This window comes from Seriola lalandi, unplaced genomic scaffold (assembly GCF_002814215.2).
Source record: "Seriola lalandi dorsalis isolate HSWRI2012SDOR001 ecotype SW California unplaced genomic scaffold, Sedor1 jcf7180002054367, whole genome shotgun sequence".
In the NCBI taxonomy this organism is placed as follows: domain Eukaryota; kingdom Metazoa; phylum Chordata; class Actinopteri; order Carangiformes; family Carangidae; genus Seriola; species Seriola lalandi.
In genome coordinates this window covers 385,614-408,198 of record NW_019524920.1, presented here as the reverse complement: position 1 = coordinate 408,198, position 22,585 = coordinate 385,614, and the positions used below count along the sequence as shown (strand labels likewise).

Sequence of the window (22,585 nt, the reverse complement as noted above, 5' to 3'; positions counted from 1 at the left end):
CACTCCTTCACTTTGCTGTAAGTAGGAGTGAGATTTTTAATGTGTCTCTTTCTTGACAAACAATTACTTTACTCCTACATTGTCCCAGTTTTGTTTCTTGTTATAGTCAAATATTCACATAATTCTCAAAGCAGGCAAAACTATATTAGAACTGAAATTATCTCTGAAGTTTTAATTTGTTGATTTGAGGCAGAAGACTCAAATCTAGAGTAAATTACACACTTTTAGAAAGTCTTTAGAAACAAAAAGAACTAACTGTGCTCACAATAATAGGTTTCACCACTTTCCAAAGCACAGTGGCTTTTCAGAGATGAACCTGCTCCGGCGCTCATTAGAGTTTTCTCTTCCGTCCCCGCTAACTTGATGAAGGCCAAGTGCCAAAACGTGTTCATTCCTGATTGCTGCCATGCATTAAAAAAACATTCAGATATCTTTAGTGGTGTTAACTTTTGTTCTGAAGAATGTCCACGACTCTGCCCCTGTGCTCCTCATTTCTTATAACTGAACTTACAACTTCAAAAAAAAAAATACTCGGCCTTAATTACCAGTCCTCTTTCTTGGGGGGGGGGTCATAAAAAGATAAATGCCTTTTCTCATTAAATTGCTTTTAACATTTGGATCACATCTTTGCTGGCTGTTTACATCTCGGCATTCAGCTTCCCCTTAAAAGTCTAGAGACAAGCGAGGAGAGCCAGCCACCGTGTTTACAGGCGTACACTGTGTTTATCAGTTCGTCCCGGTGCGCTCCGATCTAACCCACGAGCTTGGTAACAGCTCGGCCTGAGTGAAGCATCAGAGCCGCACAATATGAGGGGAAATCGATGGTGCGTTTTGGCCCCTTGGGCTGAGAGCATATTGTGTCACCCTCTTAAATGAAAAATGAATGGGGGGAGAAATGAAACTCAGAGGGGTGGAACGAGCCGCGGCGGAGGCTGTCGACATGATTCCTCCACCTCACCTCAGCTATCAGCAGCACCCGGCGCCCGGCTCTCTGCAGACGAGGCAGACCAGGGTAGGACTACTCAGAGAAGGGAGACAAGGGCAGGTAAAGGTGGATTTACAAATAGGCCATAGCCCTCAAGAAACTATAATTAATAAAGCTGTCAGTGCCAGGTCACCTCTGAAGGGGCATTAAAGAGCCACCTCATTGGATAGCTAACCTCAGGTAGTGACGAGGCATTTCAGAAAATGGCCTTTGAAGAAGTTTCCAGCTCATGAAACGTCGTGAGAGGAACACATTACGTTGAGTGAAAACACCCTGCAGTGTGAACATGAAATAGAAACCTCTGGTCGTATCAAGCCACGCAGATACTTTCAGTTTTACCTGCCAAATGTTTTGAGATTTCTACTGGTAATTTTTTGCCTCCATTCCAAGACAATGGAAGTGAAAGGAATTTGATCTGTGGTGGAAAAAAATGACATTTTAACAAGGACAATTCAACTGTCCGGCGCTCTGGGGACAGTTTCTGGAGAGAGATGTTGTTGTTGACGTTCATTTGTTTTGATGTCGTGACCATAAAAGAAAACTAAACTATCAGCGTGGAGGGCCAGCACCGCAGGTAGTGAGAAAATATGTTGTTGTTTTTTGTAATTTGGATTAAAACACTGAGGGTCTTGCAAAGATTCAAAACTATAAACTTTCAGTGATCACAATCTAGTTTGTAGACGAATATTCTTTTGTGATTGTGTGAAGTTTTAATTTTCAAATTAATAGATTTTCATGTTTAACCTTCAATCCAATGTCTGGTAAACCTTTTTGCATGATGACAAAAAAACAGCACAACTTCACACACTTGGAGAAAGGAAAACACAAAACAAACAAACCCTTTTAACCTTTCTGCATGACAACGACGGCGTTACTGTGGAATCCTTTGATAGTGAGGGAACATAATGTTCATGTCTACAACCTGTTCGCTGCGTTTCAGAGTTTGTGATGTGGATCGCAGCATCATGCATCTGTTGCAGGCACTTCACTAGCTTTGAGGGCTTTTTTGTGAATGGAGTGAAAATGAGTGAGGTAATGTCAGTTTGTTGAGACAAAAAGAAAACCCCCCCCAAAAAACCCCAAACACCCTACCTGGGACGGGATCTGTAGGAGGGGGGAAAAAACAGACGTCAAACATTTAGAGGTTTAATTCAATCACAAGATATTAAAGGCATTAGAAATGGATTGTTAATTAACCAGGTTTCAGCTTCTCAGATGTGAGTGTTTTCTTGTCTTAACGTAAAGTCAACTGGGTTCGGACTACGGTCGAACTAAACAAATAATTCTGACATTACACTGGTCATAAGGAAACTAATTTTTTTTTTACTGTTTTCTGATAATTAAAAAAGATAACCAACAGATTACGTGATAATAACTCATTATTAGCTGCAGGCCTATTATAGACTATGTACAGAATATAGCACAGTGTAAGTGTAACATCAGGATTGTATAGGAGTGAGTACAGGAGTGTGGTTCTGGGCTCCCAGACCACATGATAAATTCAATGAAAAACCCATCTTGACAGAAGTCGGAGATATAATGAAACAGGCCACTGTGATTCAGTAAGATTCATGTGTTATCTGCCATATAATGTTGCACAGCTTGATTTGTTCATCCCCCTGAAACAGCACAGGAAGAATACAGATCGGATTATGTGGCCTGGTTCAAACTGATCAAAGCTGAATGCGGATATTATAAATAATCACACACATTAAATGTTACATATGGTTCACTTTCTCTATGCAGAGTGAAAACTACCAGCACAAGGAACAGAGCATTATGGGAGATGCAAACACCTATTCCAATGGACGAGATAAGAAAGGAGGGGAGGAAAGATGGAGCTCAGATTGTACTGCTTCCTGCGCTGTATCTATTCCTGCTGAAGCTACAGACCTCAAAACATATTCCCTATTTTTAACAGTTCTGTGTTTTTTCATGATTAAATTAAAAGATTTTGGTGCAAAGTCAGGTATATTTTTTTTTTGTGACCTTGCAAGTTCACTTGTCCGACTATCGGACACATTGCTCTAAAAAAAAGTTGAAATCTTTAAACAAACTTTGACATTTTATTTCCAAACTCTGAGAATTATAAAATATCAAATGCGGTTTTCATCTTCGGAACTATTTCCGGGAACACAAGACTCACCATCCCCAGACACAAACATGAATGTGTATACACACACACACACACACACACACACACACACACACACACACACACACACACACACACACACACACACACACGCAGTACATGACTGTGTCTTTTGCTCGGCCACTCAGGGAGGATTGAAATACTGACAGCCTTGGATGATGATGCAATAGCCAGCAACTGTCAACTTCATGGAATTACAGTAAGCTGCTTTGTCAAAATTTAGAGAGGCTCTATTGAACTCTGGGATACAAGCGCACCGCTGGGATTAATGCGCGATTCACTAAGTCTGAATGTCGACCAAAAAAAAAAAAAAAAAAAAAAAAAATTCCTCTAAAATAACGCGTTCTAAACTGGGAAGGCCTGCGAGATTAGAATGCATAAACCTCCCATGTGTACTCACAGGAATATGACTCTAATTAAGGCTGGCAGTGGATGCTCACAAATATTAACAGCCAGCAATTATACAGAAATTGTCTGCAAGGCAATTTAGAATGGGTCTGTGGATGCCAGGTGCAGACAAAATCCATTCTCCTCTCTGGAAGGAACAACAATGATTGACTGGAAGTCTCACAGCCAAATATAAATCTGGATTAAGCCGGCGTTGGTGTGCCGCTTGTGTTCCATCGGTGGTTTCTCCTGGCGCTGCGTGGTTTGCACACAGTTTTTCTGATGAGCCACAGGAGACCGTTAGTGCTCACGCTGCTTCCTTTGCTGGTGGTGTTCAGTGTTAGTGCAGCTGTTCTCTGGAGGTGATATCTGCGCACTAGTGGAGGTTGTAAGCTCAAGCTTTGTTAGGCACAAACAAAAAAAAAAAAAATCAAATCTGACAACTGCACACACCCAGAGCGGCGAAGTACAGCGCGCTCTCTCCGTTTGAAGAAACAGATTAGTCGTAGTTTTAGTGGTAGTCGTTGTATTTTAACTCACTCTCATTTCATGAAGCTGCTCCGTCATCAGCCATGATGCTGTGTGTGCCATAGAGACAGAGAGGTGCACAGGTAACATAAAGATCCTGTGGATACCAACGTGGCTCAGGGTATTTACATCTTCAAACTGGTATTTGCTTCCTTTTTTTCTAGCTCTGTTCTCTCTGTGATCTTTTAGTCAAGCTTTAGGTTCTATGCTTGAGGACTGAAATCAAATTTTGATGCTTTCTCCAGGAGGATGATGGTTGCAAAGCACAAAAGGCCAAGGTTTGATCTATTACCAATGCAGCCTGTTCACCCTTCCACTGTCTTAACAATAGGGAAAGAAATGAAGAGCGTATGATTCCAACGTGAAAAGCTAGAAAAAGGAGCATAAAACCATTTTTAAAAAGCTCTGAAGCACAAACATCCAACAATTTCAAAGGATAAGGTCATTACAAGTCCTTCACCTACAGTATGTGCCGTCTCCAATCCACTTATTGATGAACTTCAGACAAATCAGTTTTTTGGATACAATGGACATACTGAACAGCATTCAGCATTTGGCAGCAGAAGTTTTCATCCCTGAGGTGACATTTGAATTGAAAATACACCTGAGCAAGATCTGATATTAGTCACGGGAGAAACTGATGACGCTGTGTGAAGCACAGACAAAGACCACCTCTGGTCGGGACACTGAACTGCAATGTGTCTTTGGGCAAAATCAGGAGATGAAACAAAAACTACTTCTATTGAATCTGTTAAAAAAATTAAAAAATAAAAAGAGGGAAGAAGTAAAACAGTTCTTGGAGAAAATATATGAAAGATACATCAAAGCCTGCGTTGACCTTAAAAGACCTCACACCTTTTCTTTTTTTCTCCTACGAATCTTCAGAAAGATATTCAGTGTTTTTAAGAAATAATCTGACTTGACATTTCTTTTTTCTTTTTCTTTTTTTTGTTACACCTGGCGCTTGCATTCATCTTTTTTTGGGCGATGAATTGCTTAAAAGCAATCGTAATATATAATAGAAAAAGGCAAATGGTGGAAGAACTGTGACTCCCATATGCACGGCCTAAAGATAACCTCACGCTTTGGAGCTGCTCTTTATGGGAATCACACATCATCAACAAGCAGAACCGGCACACTACTTTAGAGCCAGTTGATGGTGCCAAGGATGACTGGCGACAGCTGGGCGCCTCTTACTCATTTTAAGGGTCATCAACATTTAATGTTACATTAGCGGCTTCGCTGGGTCTCCCTTTATCTACTGCGACAGTGTTGACTTAATTATGCACAGCAGTATCACACTCATCTTGGTCAGCCCTGACACACACAAGAGGAAAAGGGTAAGGCGAGAGAGGTCTGCCTTTTCTGTACCTCGCCACATAAGTACCCTTGCTCCTTTTGATGTGGATGAAAGTGACACAGTGGGCTGTCTAGAGCCGCGCATGTAGATTAACACACACACACACACACACACACACACACACACACACACACACACACACAGGCTTTCACCGAGTTGTAAAAGTAGGTCCTTCCTCTAGGGCTGAACCCCTTTGGTATCCCCCCCTTCATCTTCCTTTTTTGTCTGAAATCCCTGTCCCTCCCAGCAGTCTCTAAACACAGACACCAAGAATACAAACTGACATCCTGGATTACTGTCAGACCTACGATACAAAGCCAGCGCCAACAGTCAAATAAAAAGTGCTGACAATCTGAGCCGCTGCCAAAAAAAATGAAGTGGAAATATGATGAGAACGAAACATAGGATGAAATTTACAGCTCGTCTCTGAAACTGTCGTTAAAAAAGTGATGACGCTTCACAACGTGAAAACGCAGTAATTAGATCTGTTCACTGCATGTGTTCGAGTAATTCAACTATAAATCTCATTATGTAGCTGCTTACATATTCTATCAGTGTATTTATCTATGTCCCAATGTGTCTATTTATATTAGGATCTACATATTTATAGTAACAATTAATCAGATGACAGTTAGTTCTTACATTGATGTCTTCCAGGTTTAAGGAGTTCAGATATTGATGGTTTCTCTTCCACTGTATAGGAGGCCTCCGTTCCCCTGTGATGGCACAAGTCAACACGGCGCTCTGGCCAACTGTTACCGTGGTGACGCTCACTTTCTGATCATCTGGAAGGGTAAGCAGGTACACATCTGTTGAGGGGAGAAGAAAAAGAAAAAGAAAATGACACAACGTTAAACAGACTGAGTGAAAGCGGCAGCAGCTCCAGTTCTTTGTAAAACTTTTAATTTGAGCGAGTTTCGTATGAACAAGGGGAAGGAAACGTGTTTCTGCACTTTATATCTGAAATATGATGGATTTCTCTTTCATGTAACGGCTCATAATTCAGAGGAATAAACCCACAGAGATACTTCATAATGCGAGAATTCATGTTATGTTCACATTTTTCTCTCAATGAAGCCTGAAAACAAGAATACAAAAACACATGAGCATCTCAATTAGCTGCTGTTGTGCTGTGGAGGCAGATGTTTGTTCAGTTAAAGATCCACTGAAGCGGCACAATTATTGTAATTTTCTAAGTAATGGGGAATGAATTAAGTTTAATATTCTGTAAATACTTTGCATAATTTATGTGATAATACTATAATGTAAGTTCATCTCTCCGAGTATCCTCTAGCATGTACGTCCTTTGTTGCTAAGAGAACAAAGCAGACACTTCTGGGGAGCACCTGTGCTGCTGGTCCACTGACTGCTGAGATCTCATCTGAAGCTCACTGCTTTTTAACTAGAAGTTGGAATATTTTTAACATGCTCAGTGTTCTGAGAGTTTAAAACAAGCTCGGCTCTCCACGCTGTTGTAAAAGCCCAGGAGTGCATCCTTTCTGATGAAAGCAACATGGAGGGAAAAAAAAAAAAAAACACGGCGCTGCCAGGAGAGCTTCCCCATGGAAACACAGCTCTAGACCTCGATCAGAATCGCTGCTTTTGCTTGCCTCAATTTTCCTGCAAAACCTGAAAGTTTTTCAAGCATGTTTCTGGTGATGATGAGATGTGGCTGAGTTCTCCACAGTTAATTTTCACCCTTATTCTGAGAGCAAATATCGGCAGAGAGGAAAGCCAGGGCGGGGGTTGCTGAGAGGTCAGAGTGGTTATGGTTGGTTAATGCCTTTTGTGTGTCCAGTATTGATGAGACAATGAGTACAATGTACACTCATCCACTTTTTGGTGGTATTATGTAACGTGGCCTGTGAGAGAATGCTTTTTAATCTTTCTCTTGGGTAATGAGCAACAGAGCAAAAGGAAACAGAGACTCAATTTGTTCTGCTCCTAAGGGCATGAAATACAAAACCTAATGAAAGAGCAGGTCCAGCAGACAGTGTTCACTTGCCACAGCCCAGAGAATAAGGATGAGAGCACCTTCAATTACAGCATGACTCCGGTGGCCCTGTACCAATGGCCTCTGAACGCTTTTTTTAACCTTCTCACTGATCTGCTGTGTTTGGGCCACTTGTTGTGTCTTTGAACTGTGAACTTGGCTCGCCCGTCAGATCCAGACCAATCGGACTGGAGCCATGAGACAACTCATACTTCTTTTTAGCAGGACGCTCAGAGTTAATACTTTTAATCTCCCATTTGGCCCCATGAAAGCCTGCTTAAGCCCGGGCAAATCACTGCCAGGCTTACATCAAAATTAGAGGATTAATAACAGCCGTTTCTTCTGAGTGGGAGTATACCGCCAACTTTAGATGATTATACTGTTAGCGAAGAGTCGATGCAACTCTGTGGTCATCTGTGAGAATCTAGCTTGTCATGGTGGTCTCTGGTGTTTAAGGAGCTTGTTTTCATTTGATTATTTAACAGGTGGAAACATCCTGGTAAAAACATATTCGTTAAAATACAAAGCAGCACCAACACTGTACTTTAACCCCCAAATCCCTTTTGTTTTTTTAAAACTCCGGTGTTGCGCATAATCAGCAGCTCATTTACATTTTCTAATTCTCGCATTTCCTATTTTTCTCTTCACTTTCCATTAATAGAAACATTGCTGTTAACTGTGGTGATCAATTTACTGCTCCTGCAGGAAATGGCTTCTGGGGACATGGGGGCCTAAAATCTAAGTGAAGATCTGTTTTTACCCAAGCTGATATAAAAAAAAAGAAAAAGGTATACTTCCGCATTAATCTGTAAATCATATCATAACACATTTCTGTTATTATGTATACCCAGAAGGCCGTATAACAGAAACAGCATATTGTAGTGAAACACAATAGAAAGCCATTTGTGCCCAACCTTGTCTACTGCTTTGTAGACAGAGAGAAACATCTTTTCATATAATGTAATTTAATGCAACACCATCAATGTTAAAGTTACCACAGAGTTGAGTTGAGTTGAGTTGAGCCGACAGCTCTGTGGCAAAGTCCACAAAGATTGAACATTATCAGCTCGTGTATATTGCCTGGCTGTTACATCAGATTGCATTATATATTCCAGGTGTTCTTGTTGCAGAATCCACTTCCATGTTCTTGCAAGTTGTAATAAATGATGTATATATGAATGTCTTTCTATTTTGATGATGCACATTTATTTAATTAACAGTTGGACTTTAAAGATGATGTTTTGAAATAAAATCATTATGCATACTCAATCATCGTATACACACAAGAAGAAACTGAGAAAACAGGTCTCAAACATTTATTCATGATCCCTTCTTTCATTTCTAAAAATCAAACATGAGTTATTCGTTCATTACTTTCCTGCCTGGATGGAAATTCCCCTTGTAATGAATATAACCCATAACTTGTACTGATCTAGAAAAGGAAGGGTTTAAATGGTACATGAAAGGCAATAACCAACTTCCTAACGCACCTGAAATGTTTTCCCCTATGGACATCATAAAGTGACAGAAGTCATTTGATGCAACACGTTTGATCGGTAAAGAGCTGTTTGCATGAACTAAATGACAACAGCAGTCAGCAGGGGTGAGATGAGAGACATCATAGCCACAAAGATGACTGAAAAATGACTGAAGGGAAATGAAAAAATGTTGGAGAACAAAAACTTCCTGGTTTCACAAGGTCTCATTAAAAGTGTATTCCGTCCAGTGAGGCCATAGTGAAGCAACTTCAGCTCGGTCCAACTTCAGCAGGATGTTCAAAAAAAAAAAGGCTTACAGACAGATTTTAAAGTAGTAACACACTCATTTTTTAATGACTCAACAGAGTGAGATCTGCTGCACTGAGAATGACAACACATCACCCCCTACACATCATCACTCTACTTGACAAATATTAAATTCTGTTGGACGTTTCTTGCAGAAGTTTTAACTCCAGAGCTTAAGTTCACACTGTCCTAAACTGTGGTGAGTAAGTGTTGCTTCAGAGGTAGCTGAACTGACTGTTGTTTCATTCGTATAACATGACGGACCCGCTGGGATGGCAAATGTCAACACACAACAAATACAGACAACTTGGCTTTTACTTTTGGAGCTCTGGCTATCTGTTCAATCGGGTTAATGTAGCGTCGAACTCAAAGTAACAGCTGTGATCTGGGAAAATGACGAAAACAGGCTCAGTAGAGCAACAAAGTACAAGATGTAAACAAGCAATAGTTCTGCCAGATTATTCACCGCTTTATTATTTTGGAGGTAAAGCCAAAAAGTGAGCGCACTGGTAATGTCACCAATGCAGCAAGTAGAGTAAGGTGAACCAGGAAGTATGTCTTTAAACTGGAATGGATGTTTACAATGGACGGCTTGGGAACTAAACTTTGCGATTGATCTTCGTTTTCTCTTTCAAATAAAGGCCGACTACTGGGGATTCATGTTTGTTGGCACTGGTTTGATGATTTCTGGATTTTGAAGTTTTAAATTTTCAAAATTGTCATCAATCTTTTTTCTCATATTGACTGCATTTCCATCTCTACGCAGCATGTATGATATGATTTCAGATTCAATTACTCCCAATGTCTCTCTCAGATCACAGAGCTGTGACAAGTAAAATAACAACTGTCTCTACTCCAAAACCTGCAGCACACATTGACATTTCACCTCCACACTACTGCATAAAAATTAAACCTTTCTATTACATATGAAAGAACGATTAGATTAATTTATTACTAGCCCCCTCTGTGTGCAAGTTATTCAGGATGCGCATGAGAGCATGCTGTGTGCATGTTCTGGGACTGGGCTCAGTGGCCAATCAAAACTAAGTTATATTTAAATTGTCTCATCTTGCAATAATATGCAAATTCAGTGCAGTTTGGTGGAGATTTAAAGGGATTTTGAGTTTAAATAGTCGTAAAATGCTTTCAGAAAATGTGGATTAAACTCAATAAATGTCAATTAAAAAGAACCAAAACAAACTAAAGGGGAGTAATCAACAAAAATCAGAAAAAGAAACAAACAAAAAAAACGCATAAATAGAGAAATCAGGAGGGAAAGTCAAACACATTGAAACAGCTTTGATGCAGGAAGGGGAGAATTAAGGAAAGTGGACCTTCCATCAGTCACGCATCCTCTTCCTCCCCTGACACTGATAACACTATAGCCAGCAGATCAACACACCATGCAGCCAACCGACTCTCTCCATGGAGTTGAGGTGGTGGTAGGTGGATACGCTGACAAAAATCTCCTTCAATAATGTCCTCCCTAACCGTTCAATTACAGCCCCCTTGTATCTTAATGCTTTTGGAATACGCTGCGAGCAACAAACTCGATTTGCCGCTGATCCCTGTGGGGATAGAAATGTGTGAAGTTATAGGGAGAATTTAAAGAAGAAAGTGGGCGACAGACGCCCGGGCTGGCTCCATCATAGCTTTAGCTGTTGGATGGAGGAAGGAGGGGAGGGAAGAAGGAAGTCAGGGCTAGAATCCGACCTGAATGAGAAACTCCTGGGAGAGATGGGAGTCTGGGCTGTTGGAGCCGACTCAAGCACTTTGAGTCCAGCACCTCCTCTGTGAGAGATTTATCAGAGGTAGAAGTGGCCTTGGCTCCTCTTTTTGGTCTGATTTGAGGCCTGAGGGACTCAGACTCCTGGGAAGGATCAACCTTCACCGGCCAACCTGTAATTAGTGATTAACGGGAAAGTCCAGACTTTTGATTTACTCTGTTCCTCTCCCAGAATGGGATGTTGGTCAGTGCCACGGTGAGAGGTAAATCACCTATTGCACCGGAGGCAACAAGCTTGTCAGGGAAAATAGCCTGGGCCTACAGGACGTTGTGAGGGGCCGGCTGCATGAAGACAAATTGCACCAAGGTTGCTCAGCCAACCTCCTTACTCCATCCTCTATCATGCCCTGTCGCTCTCTTTCTCAAACACATGCTCACTTTCTCTGTCTCTCTTCACCAACTCTTTCATTCCTCTAACACATTCCCTCTCTTTTCTCCCTCTCAGCGATGTTCAATATTACTAGGGCTGAATGGTTGTGTAGCCCCATTTGCTTTGAATTTGACATTTTGAAGTGGAAATAAAAGTATTTTCCCTGATGCTGAGTATTCATAGCCCAAAAAGCAAAAGACTCAAAAGGGGGAAAAAAACACCCGCAAAAACAGAATACACATCCTTGTGAACACGCTCTGATCTTGACTGAGTTGATTTGTGCAAACTCTCTCCCAAAGCAAGAAGAATGGAGTCTCTGTTTTTGATACTGCAGAAGAGTGACTCAGTGGACTTAGTGAAATAGTTTGAACGCTGCAGCTCACATACTCCCTTTGTAGCTTATTTCTGCTTTCAATGTTGAACTGCTGCCACGAGTCACACTAACAAAGTGGCTTCATGCACAACGAGAAAACAATCACGAAACACTAATCAGGTGATTTGAAAGTACACTCAAAGACAGACGAGCTGACAGGGAGAGCTGGAGAGGTTGTATTTCCTCTTAGCTATTGACTGTTAGATATTAATATAGAAGAGAGAAAAACATGACTGACATAAAAGAATGATCCTCAACCTACAACAAACACTCAACATTCAAAAACAATTTCTTATATAAAAACATATTTATATATAATAGACATACACATATTTACAATACAGCTTTTTCTTAATACATGCAGAGAGTTCTCGGCAAACCACCAAGGATTGGTCCTCACTTTGTATTTATGAAAATATTCCAACAATAAGTGGCAGATTATAATGCATATCTTGTACTGGGTATTTATATGATTGTTTAGGGATCATTTCTGTAGCGTATGCTCTTCAAATTCAAAGTAGAGCTGTTTCTTTTGTCTGAATATTGCCTGTTTCTCCTTCACACAATGTTGGGTGAAACTCTCCCTATCTAACTTACAAAAGATTGCAATATTTCCAAGCGTGGACTGTCTCACATTTCACTTTCACTGTGTACCGCATTTGTCCTGTAGCTTCACTAGTTGAGGATTTGTATGTGAACACTATCCACCATCTTTCTTTTCTGCGCAGGCCACTATAAATTCATGTTATGATGGCCCCTTTTATTTAATTTTACAGGCCTGTAAAATTAGATTAGAGGTTGGGAGCCTCCTCTCCATTGACATTGAGATTTAACAATAATAATGAACTTTATATTTATAGCAGTATTTTCAACAAAGTGTTTTAAACAACCAAATAAAATGAGAAAAGCAGTAAATGCTTAAAGGTATTGATTCAGTTTAATTTCAGCTGTTATTTATCAGTGTCTAATAGTTTGATCTTATTTAGTTTTTTGTTTTTTTTGATGAGACCTTCATGAGACCATTTGGGTTTTGTAATCAAACACTTTTCTTGTCTACCGTGTGTCTTATAAACAAATTTAAAAAACTGAAAAACAAGACGTAAGAACAGATGTAAACGTCGTCTTTTTATCTCAACATCACAGACTTGTAATTAAGACCTTCTGTGCATTTTGAAGGTAATAACTTCAGTCAACATCATCTGAGACAGTCGTACTCTACTATCTGCACAAGTGAATTCATCAGTGTAAATAAATGTGTGTTTGTTTACGTGGAAAACTCTGGAGCTTGACTTTAGGTCAAAGAACTTTGGCATCATTTTGAGGGCAGAAATACCTTTGATGTTGAATCTGAGCTTTTCCACTTAAATGAGATTATTTTATAATGCTTTGAACGGTCCCAATCCAAGGAAAATACTCCAGGCACAGCTACAGTGACCAGTCTTTTAGAAACTATCAGCATCTCTACTCTCATCTTTCTGCTTCTAGTGAAGCAGAAGGTTTTTGCTGCATTACTGCTTAAAAATGCAAAAATAACTTGTTAGGTAAAGGGTGAGGAGATTATAATTACCCACCTCCTCTCTCCTCCCACAAACATTACAAATATCATGATGACTGTAAAATATTAACAAATGGCCTGGCCAAATGGTGAGCGCATTACCGCTGGCTTATCAGCCGCAAGTCTGTTTCCAAAACAGCTGTTGGGAGACGTCCTGAGGGAAGGCCAGCATTAGTATGCAACAGAACCTAAGAGGAGCTCTAATTGGACTAATTTTATCACTGCTACCTTGTGGAAAACAACCAATGAAAAATCCAACTATCTTACTGCAATAAGAAAATCATCGAAATAGAAATCATAGAGTGCTTAACCTATAGCATTTATTTTATCGAGGGTTTAATGTTGAGTGATGCCTGTTCCTTCACTAATCTGAGGTGCAATCAGTTAAAATCAGTTTAAATGTTTGTGTGTGTGTGTGTGTGTGTGTGTGTGTTAGGATATTAAGCATCTGCATCAATCAGCTTTACCTGTTGGAAATGCAGCAAGCTTCCATCCAACTGTCTGCTGCTATCGGGCAACTAGTTTTACACCAGCATCAGTCTCACAGCGCACTCGAGAAGCTGCACGACTGCAAATAGTGCATGTCAACACCTTCTGCTGGTTGACAGGAGATGTTAAATGTTGAGAGAGGAGGATGAATGCAGCAATCTGTTTACACTCAACTGCTTAACAATCCTGACAGCCAGAAAAGCACATTGAACCTCTCTCAGTCAGAGGGCATAAAATATATTTTGAGAGAGTTTCTCCATACCGGGAATTTAAACCTGACCCCTCAGTGGCGGTTGAGCGCTACTGAAGCGTTCATTCATTGAATCCAAAAAGACTGTGACCTCTCACAGCGTCACTGTCCTCAGAAGCAGCTGCCTTGTCAGCAGCAGGGCAGTCACCGGTCTTTACCAGGCTGAGTAACATCAGAAATTCAACAAAAAAGGACAAACATTGTTTTGAAGTCAGCTCCATCAGGGGTTTACAAGAAGTAAACAGCAGTGTTTTATCTAGTATCATTTATATTTACGTTGCTGCTCATGGCTGTAGTGAAACCTAAGAGCTCATACTCACACTCGGGCCCTTAAGTGATCATTATCGATACAAAGGAAGGGAAGTTCACAACAAAGTCATATTGGAAATTGTGTGATCTGTACATCTCCCTGTTGAGATTACACGAAGAAAAAAAAAGACTTGGGGGCCTGAAGAGTCACACACTTCTCCTGGGAGTGGATGTGGACTGATGGAACGACTGCTGTTGTGGATTGTCTTTTATCTTTTATTCTGTTATGTTGTTCTGTCAAGACATTTTTAATTCTGGCAGTTATATTTTATCATGTTCTTTGAGATGTAACACTTGAAATTCTGTTGCTGCTGATAAAAATGAAAAAAAAAACAAACAAAAAAAACAAAACATATCACTTATTTCATGGATAATGACTTTTCCTGTCACACACTGGAGTTTAAAGCAGCTGGATATATAAAATATTCCCTCTCACTTTGTTGGGTTTATACCACAACAATGATACAAATACATACATTTGCTTCTTATCAGTGACCAGCCAAAGACATGAATAAACTCTACCGGATGTACGTGTCTAGTTTCACTTGATGCATAGTTCAAACTTTGTGCTGTAGACAATGTAAACGAGGAGCCTATAGGTGACTTTAGTCATTATGTGGTAATGGAATAATCTTTTTCTATTATCACAAAAAACAAACTGCTTTGTTTTTAGTGAATATATAATTGTCATCTAGTTCAAAGGAAAGAACAATCCTCCCTTGAGAATTGCTGAGAAAATTGGCCCTTGTACTTCGGTTGAGGATCACTTAAGAATTAAAAAAAAAAGAAAAGAAAAAGTAATTGAACTTCTTTTAAATCTCTCTAATACATTCTGGAGATAGAAAAGTCACATGTTGGAGAATGAACCATGAATTATGAAACCGTTTTAACACCACTTCTCTCAGCCTGTGAATGGAAGGCTCAGCAGGGGTTCTGACAAGTAAAAGCCTGCGTAACCATTAATTGTTGCTGTGCCATGGGTGCCAAGTAACAGCAAACTTAATGAAGACACATTGACGGAAAGAGGCCCGGCTGTTGGTTTGGATGTGTAATTATGATCTTCACAGAAGTAGAGACTGTAAGTCAACTAATTTTTGAGCTTGGCAAACTTTCTGCAAAAGTAGGGATTACACCAGACTTGGAAACGCACAAGATTAAAGCTGTTGTGCGTTTAAACAAAAGGAAATGAGAAGGAAGATGACATAAAACGAAACAATAAGTAGACAAATAAATGTTAAAGAAATTATTTTTTGAAAAGATAATAATCAAATAGAAATGCAAAAAGAACATCACAACTAAAGAGCCACAAATTGATATGCTACCCCTAAGCAAACTACATTCAAAAGGCTGATATATGAATTTGCTTAGACTTGTATTTGAATATTAGCAAATCCATGAGGTAGCAAACTTTAAACAAATCAGAATTCACTGTTGACCTTGAAAACAACAGTTCAGAACACAATCTCACCACAGAAACCATTTTGTTATTACATGTTTGATTTTAAAGCCAACATGAACGACAAATGGGTAAGTACCATCTGCTGATGAGAATCACGTGATGGGATTAAAAACTTCACAACAGGTACTAAAAGGATCTTGTGGGGAGATTAATTTCTCAATGTAATCGTGACGTTTTAGTTGCCACAGTTCCCTTTAAAAAGAGAAAAAACCCTTTAATTGAAACCTGGATGCCGTCTGTTTGTGCAGTGATGTGCCACTTCCATGGGTCATTTCGCAGCCCAAATGGCCTTATGACTGGCCCAAGGACCTGTCAATTGACCAAAATGTCCCTCTTGTGACCTCAAGAGAAAAAGAAAACATAACCCTCACCATAAATTCAGCAGCAAGGCCCCCTTTTCTCTCCCCTTGCCACTTAAACTGTCAGTCGATGCCTCAATCAAGCTGTTCCAGTAGCTGCTGATCAGCTCTGCACATTGTTCAGGAGGAAGTCTGAAACATATAGAACCGTTTCAGTTCGGCTTTATTCTTAGGAACGTGAACGGCTCTCTCCAGGTCATTCTATAAGCATCTCTACTGGATTAAAGTCTAGATTTAATTTGATTCTTCTTTGATACTTCTACTGTTCAGCAGGTGCACAGCCACCCTGACATTATCCTGTAAGAGACCTTGGTCAGCTCCAATCCTTTCATTGATTGTACTCCAGGTGTGATAATGTCTGACTCCAATCAGCTTTTGTTAATGCCATAAGCCGAGGGGGTTGACATCCTATTTCCGGGCTACACTGTGAATATCTTAATGACAGACAAAAACAATACAATGATAGTGTGTTATTAGTTAAAATAAATTGTGTTTGTTCATAACTGTAACTTGGAGTTAGTCCAGAGGGTTCACTTGACTGTGTAGACGGTGGAGGATTATCCCTGATATTAACATATAGTGTAGATGCTGATGTTGCCCTTAATAGAAACAATATCCACTCTCACCTTGAACTCATGCAATCTGTGATGGCCACATTACAACATTACAATATGATGGATCACATTAGAGTCAATCTTAAGTTCCCGCCAGTCCCTCAGGAGTCCGACGGGCACTCCAAGGCCCCTAGCCTCAGCAGAAATCAAAGAGCTGTATCTCCGGGCTGTGTGCTCTGTCAGGTGGTGTCAGGGTTCAGATCAATACCTTGGCACCCAAGAACAACAAGCAGGTGTGAGATACGACCCGTAGTGCAGCACAAATAGCCTTTACAACTCCACCATTAAGGTCATTACTGTGACTCAGCTAAATAATGTGTGCTGAACAAATACTTAATAATAAATAATCTACTGTAGTCATAACAGTGAAATACATAAAGTAGAACAACTTCTGTTACTGCAGTTGGCAGAGTGTTTAAATGAAGCCACAATAAGGAGCGAGGCCTTTTGCATGTGTTTAAAAAGCAAGGTGCACTGCAACTCTGCAGTGCATGGACTTAAGAGGAGGTTTTGTTGGGGATGAGGTTTAATGCTAACAAACTAGCCTGAGGGAGCATTCAGACAGAGGATTCTTTCCAAGCACTTGCACATTCATTTTCATTGTTGTCTCTGAAGCAGTGCGTCTAGACGCTTGGAGAATGCATTTAGTAGGTGTACCCAAACTAATAACATTTAAACTGTGTGGTGCACAAGCAAAGCACCCTGTGATTGCCCAGCCAACTTCAAAGGGCTTAAAAAGCAAATTGGCACAAGGATGCAGTCACAGTCTGCCTCACGTGTAGCAGCTTTTAAAATGCTACCCAACCTGGTTAATGTTAAGCTACCCATTACACACCGTCCATTGCTTACACTGCCTGGATATGCCGCCTGAAATCAGATATACTCACTGGTAAGTCGAACATCAGGTGTGCTATGTTCCAGACTCCCTTTTTATATTTAGGTAGAAATAATACTTGGCAAACTGCGAGCATGACCTTTTCCTAAGTTTATTTGGCAGTGATCACAGAGTGGTGTGCTGCAGATGACAGACATCCCTCTCAGCATCGACTTCACTACAGTGGTTCCAACTATCTACAGAGGCAGTGAGGAAAGTATTGGATGCAGCGGCAATGCAGAAATGTTTCCAGATTACGACATACATAGGCACAACCATGACGGTTATATTTACAGCACAAATTAACCTCTATTTATTGAAATGCAATAATTATATTTCAGCTTTACTGACTGACAGCATAAAGTCTAAGTATTGTGCTTTATATATCAATATTATTCATAATATATATTACATTTTTATAAATACTTGAGTGAAGTCATTTTAAGGTAGCTGCTGTGCCTTTAATGGTGTAACACTGAAGGTTTGTGACAATGCTACTTTTTTCTATCTTGGTAGTGCATATAGTTGATGTTAATGTCTGCCAGTCAATGCCCCAATGTACTGTGACACTCCTACCAAAAGTTAATGACACTTTATGATAGATGGCACCTTATCTGTTTACCCATGATGCAGCGGGCCATCATTCACCAAATTATTGAACGATGACAAGGAGCTGACTATCAGTTGCGTGGCAGACATCATTCATATCTGTAACATCATCTAATTAAAAGACATCACTTCTGCCAGACAGTTTCCTTACTGCAAGCTGAAGCAAATTGATTCTCAACCCCCTTCTTGTCTATGCAAAGGAGGAATGAATAATGCATGGACATTAAAGTCTTATCTTCTGTCCTGACAAACAATGTTGCCACGCTTTGAATATTCCACAAAGGTGTGCGATGGGTCCTTACTGGCAGAGTAGTCAGACAGGTGCCATTTTCATGGGCAGTCAGTCTGAATTCGCTGCTGTTCGTTTCCAAGCTGCGTCATAATTCTGGACACACTGGATCAACGGATTTACTGTATGACGGTGCTCAGTTTACGACAGCGCTTAAAGTATTTGCATAGATTTTTATTGCTGCCACTCACAGATTATGATTGCAATGACTGCCATGCATGTTCGCCTCAGTCACTGTGACTGTGGTCTACAAGACCAAATAATTCCAAGCATTCTTTCCATGTCTCTCCACTGCGTTGCTACTCTCATGGCTACGTCTGCAACCTACGAGACAATGTAATTCAAGTTGAAGTCTATGATTCAAGCCATTATCGAAGTGCCTATAATTGCATTTTGTCAACAGCTGTGCACATCCATCCACTCAGGAACATTTTTTTTTTAAAAAAAAGAAATAAAAAAAAGAAAGATGTAGCTCTAACAGTGTAATATGCTATGGTTGTTTTATACCTGTATGTGGAAGAGCACCAACAGTAATAAAATAGATTGGCCATGCTCAGTAAATCTGACCGACTAGTGTTTTTTAGTCGATTCAATACCATCATAAAAAGTAATGCGTTTCCAATTAGCTTTTATTTCCTAATGTGACTCTTATAGATTATGTTAGATGATCGTGGTTGTCAGGGCGATGTACATAATGCAGCACTGTGATATGGTGGTGATACAGGTGATTTTTCAACTGGATATGGATCGGAGGTTTTCACAGATCCACCCGACCCAGTACTTCAGTCAGACCTGGTCCAAATTCTACTCCAATCAGGTTGGGTTGGGCCTAATTTTACTGCCGCCAGTTTCGGGTCTGTGTGTCAATATGTCCAATACATGACTGGACCCAAATGAACCCCAGCATATGCGTTATCAGCTCTGATCATGTGGTACGTCACGATTAGTATGTGTTGTGAACTGTTCACAGGAACATTGTTCTGATGAGGGAAATGAAGCCATGCTTATCTTAGGAGAATCAGTAGTCTGCAGGATTGATGCAGTTAAATGTTTTTTTGGAACTTAAGTCAGAAATATTAAATTAGATGGAAAACTGTGTTTTGTGATTCTATCGGCCAGTTTCCAGCTAGAGAACGTTTTACTGTTGGTGCAGGAGGTGGAAACAGGACTTTCAATTATTGACAGAAATTTGTCTTTGTAGCATACAAACAAATAATTACTTTAGTTTCTATGATTGTACATTCATTCTTAATACATTATTTTATTTATATTTCAGCTTGTTAATTGAATGAATTAATCAGGTCCGTCTGGATGTTCTTGGTCCCTCAGAGCTCTTCTTTGAAAGTTAATCTATGCACATCGGGCTCGGGTAGGTTTTCCACGGGTCCGTTTGAGAGATATCTCGTTTAAATTCTATGTTGCTATGCAGCTTTCAGTTTTTACTTTGCTAGTCTGGCCCAGAGTTACCATCAGCGTACTTTTTTCTTTGGATCACACCACAAGTGAAAGATTTTAATGTGTCTGCTCCTTTGCACCATGACTACATTATCTTCCTTGGTTGGATAAATAGAGTTCTATTGAAATTAGGTGAATTGAAATATTGAATACAGCTGTTAGTCTCCAGAGAAGGTGAATTTGTGACCTTATTATCAGCCTTTCTTTCTCAGCTGCCTCGCAGGAATACAGAAGGCCTATCTTTAAAACACCTAAGCATTTAGCGAAGTGAAGAAAGGTTCAACATGAATGAAGTGCAGAAGACAGTCGCTGAGAACTACAATGACCTCTAAGTATGTAAAACACTCATCTAAATTCAGCATTGGGTGAACAGAGGTGAAATGGCTTCAAGTGCTCCACTAGAGTGCATGAAAATCTTGAGCATGAGTCAAGAAGAGTTGTTGATAAAGACATAAAAACTACTTCAGTCATACTAAGCACACTGTTGCCTGAATGAAACCGCTCCTTTTTGTTTTATGAAGTTTTCTTTTTCACCGACATAAACGAGCAATCCTCAATCAAGAGTTTTAAAGAAATGTGTTATGCAGCGAGTCATTGATATATTTGGACAGCTATTCATTGTTGCTAAATAACAACATCAAGTGGAATCATGAACACAAAGAATAGGAAAAGAAGCGGTGAAAGAGAAGAATGAAACAGGTTGAAAGAAACTGCCCCAGAAGGAGAGATTTACTCACATATAATTTCCCATTCCTTTGTGAGCAGTTAAGCTGGAAGATCTGAAAACTGAATAGGAAGTAGTTGGAGTTCGCACAACCCAACTCTTCAAGGAAGCACAGCTCTCCCCGGATTGGCTCCGGTCCCTTTCTTTCCGTGGTTTGCCAGAAGGGGTTTGCTCCCACACATTTCATGTATGATGTGGGGATTAGCAGACAAGGTGAGACTCTTTCACTTCGCCATTTGCTCTTGTGACTCGTTCATTGTCTGTTCTGAGAAATGCTTTAAATACAAAGAGCTGATGAGATGAAGGTTGATTATGAATTCTCTCCCACTACTAAATGTGTCAAGCCAGCCAAATGTCAGAGGATATTCTGTCAGAGGATATTGAGCTGACTGAAAATGTCAGACAGTGAAGAACCATGAAAGAGAGCATGAGGAGGAAACAAAGGGAGGAAATTGGTGCACAGTTGTTGGTGCGACTCAGATATGGCAGAGCACCTGTCATCATTATGTTTCCTAATGAGGGGGGGGCTTTGGTTTGAACTACTGTTTCACAGGAGCTGTGACCTGCTTCCTTTGGCACCAACTCCAGTTTTAAATCCTTTATCCATCCATCCCAGCGAATCAAACATCTGAAGACCGTCAGTACAGCCGGCAACAATATGGAGTTCAAAGTGAGTAAACCTTTGGCGAGATATCAAACACTAATCCAAGTTTATCACCACCTTAACTTTGAAACATGGAACATGTTTCCCAGGAAATGCAAGAGACTGTTCAGATCTTAAGACCAAGTTTGTGATTCCTCAGATTTCAAAGTAAAACATAATCAAAATGTAATTAAACCGTCTTTCACGGCGACCATAAGGTTTCTACATTTAAAGACGGACGCCTTATATTTCATGTCAGTAAAAGAAAAGCACTAGGAACAGAAGTATGAGTATAAATGTATATTAATGACGTGTTCAAAAGATTTCTCCCAGGGTTCTTAGCTCTAACAGATTTTTGTCGTTTCTATGGTTTCAAGGTTCCCTTTCTGTTGCAGGTTGATCATTATGATTGTTGCATTACTGTCCAGGTGAATTATGATCAACTGTCACCATCAAATGACTGAGAAATTTAGTTTTCTCCGATGATGTCAATGGAAAACGAGGACGCGGAGATATGGCGTCGCTTTTCCTTCTTGTTTTAAGGCTTTTTTGCATTTGCGAAACTTGGAATAGGATTTCTCTTATCACAAAAAAATATATATATATATTTTGCTAACAAAACTTTGTACTCACCAAAAGCTGTGTAAAACTCGTCTTTTGTCAGGTGCTCGTCATCGTTGACATCATTGTACTTCAGAAGGTCAAACAATGTGCACTCAGAGAAATCCTTGGACAGACCCTCTTGCTTGATGACCTTCAATGAGAATCAATTGATTGGTTAAAGAAGGTGGACAGTATTTTTTAGTCTTAATGTTAAATTTGAGTCAGTGTATGTTTATTAACATGTAACCAAAACCCATAATCTCTTCACAATAACAAGAAAAAATATAACTAAATATAAACACAAAAAAAACATATTCATAGGTTAAATGTATTTCTTTTTGTAAAACATTATAAACAACGTAGTTCATGTCAAAGTAGCCTCTTTTTTGTGGCAAAATTTAAAAAAACAAACAAACTGTGCGACACCCTCGTTCCATCCTTAAGGCATCCCTTGGATTATGACTAAGAAGTGAAGACAATGATTTGAAAGTTTGTAATAGATAAATACATATGTATCGTAGTGAACCCCTGAGGAAGACAAATAAAAAACATTGGGATTTTTATATAAAATAAAGAATAAGAAGTACCATGGAGTGTCCATGGAAATACTTAAATTAAGTGCAAGTATCTCA

At 39.8% G+C, this 22,585-nt stretch overlaps 1 protein-coding gene across 1 annotated transcript in view; it reads right to left on the bottom strand.

Annotated features, from left to right (window-relative positions):
* fstl5 (follistatin-like 5) overlaps nucleotides 1-22,585 on the bottom strand; it is a 152,403-nt gene that overhangs the window by 40,840 nt on the left and 88,978 nt on the right. Inside the window, exons 6-8 of the mRNA XM_023408545.2 lie at nucleotides 21,984-22,104; nucleotides 6,058-6,224; nucleotides 2,078-2,089 (exon numbers count right to left, since the gene is read on the bottom strand). Of these exons, the coding sequence (XP_023264313.1) occupies nucleotides 2,078-2,089; nucleotides 6,058-6,224; nucleotides 21,984-22,104 (300 nt within the window). The remainder of the gene's footprint in view (nucleotides 1-2,077; nucleotides 2,090-6,057; nucleotides 6,225-21,983; nucleotides 22,105-22,585) is intronic.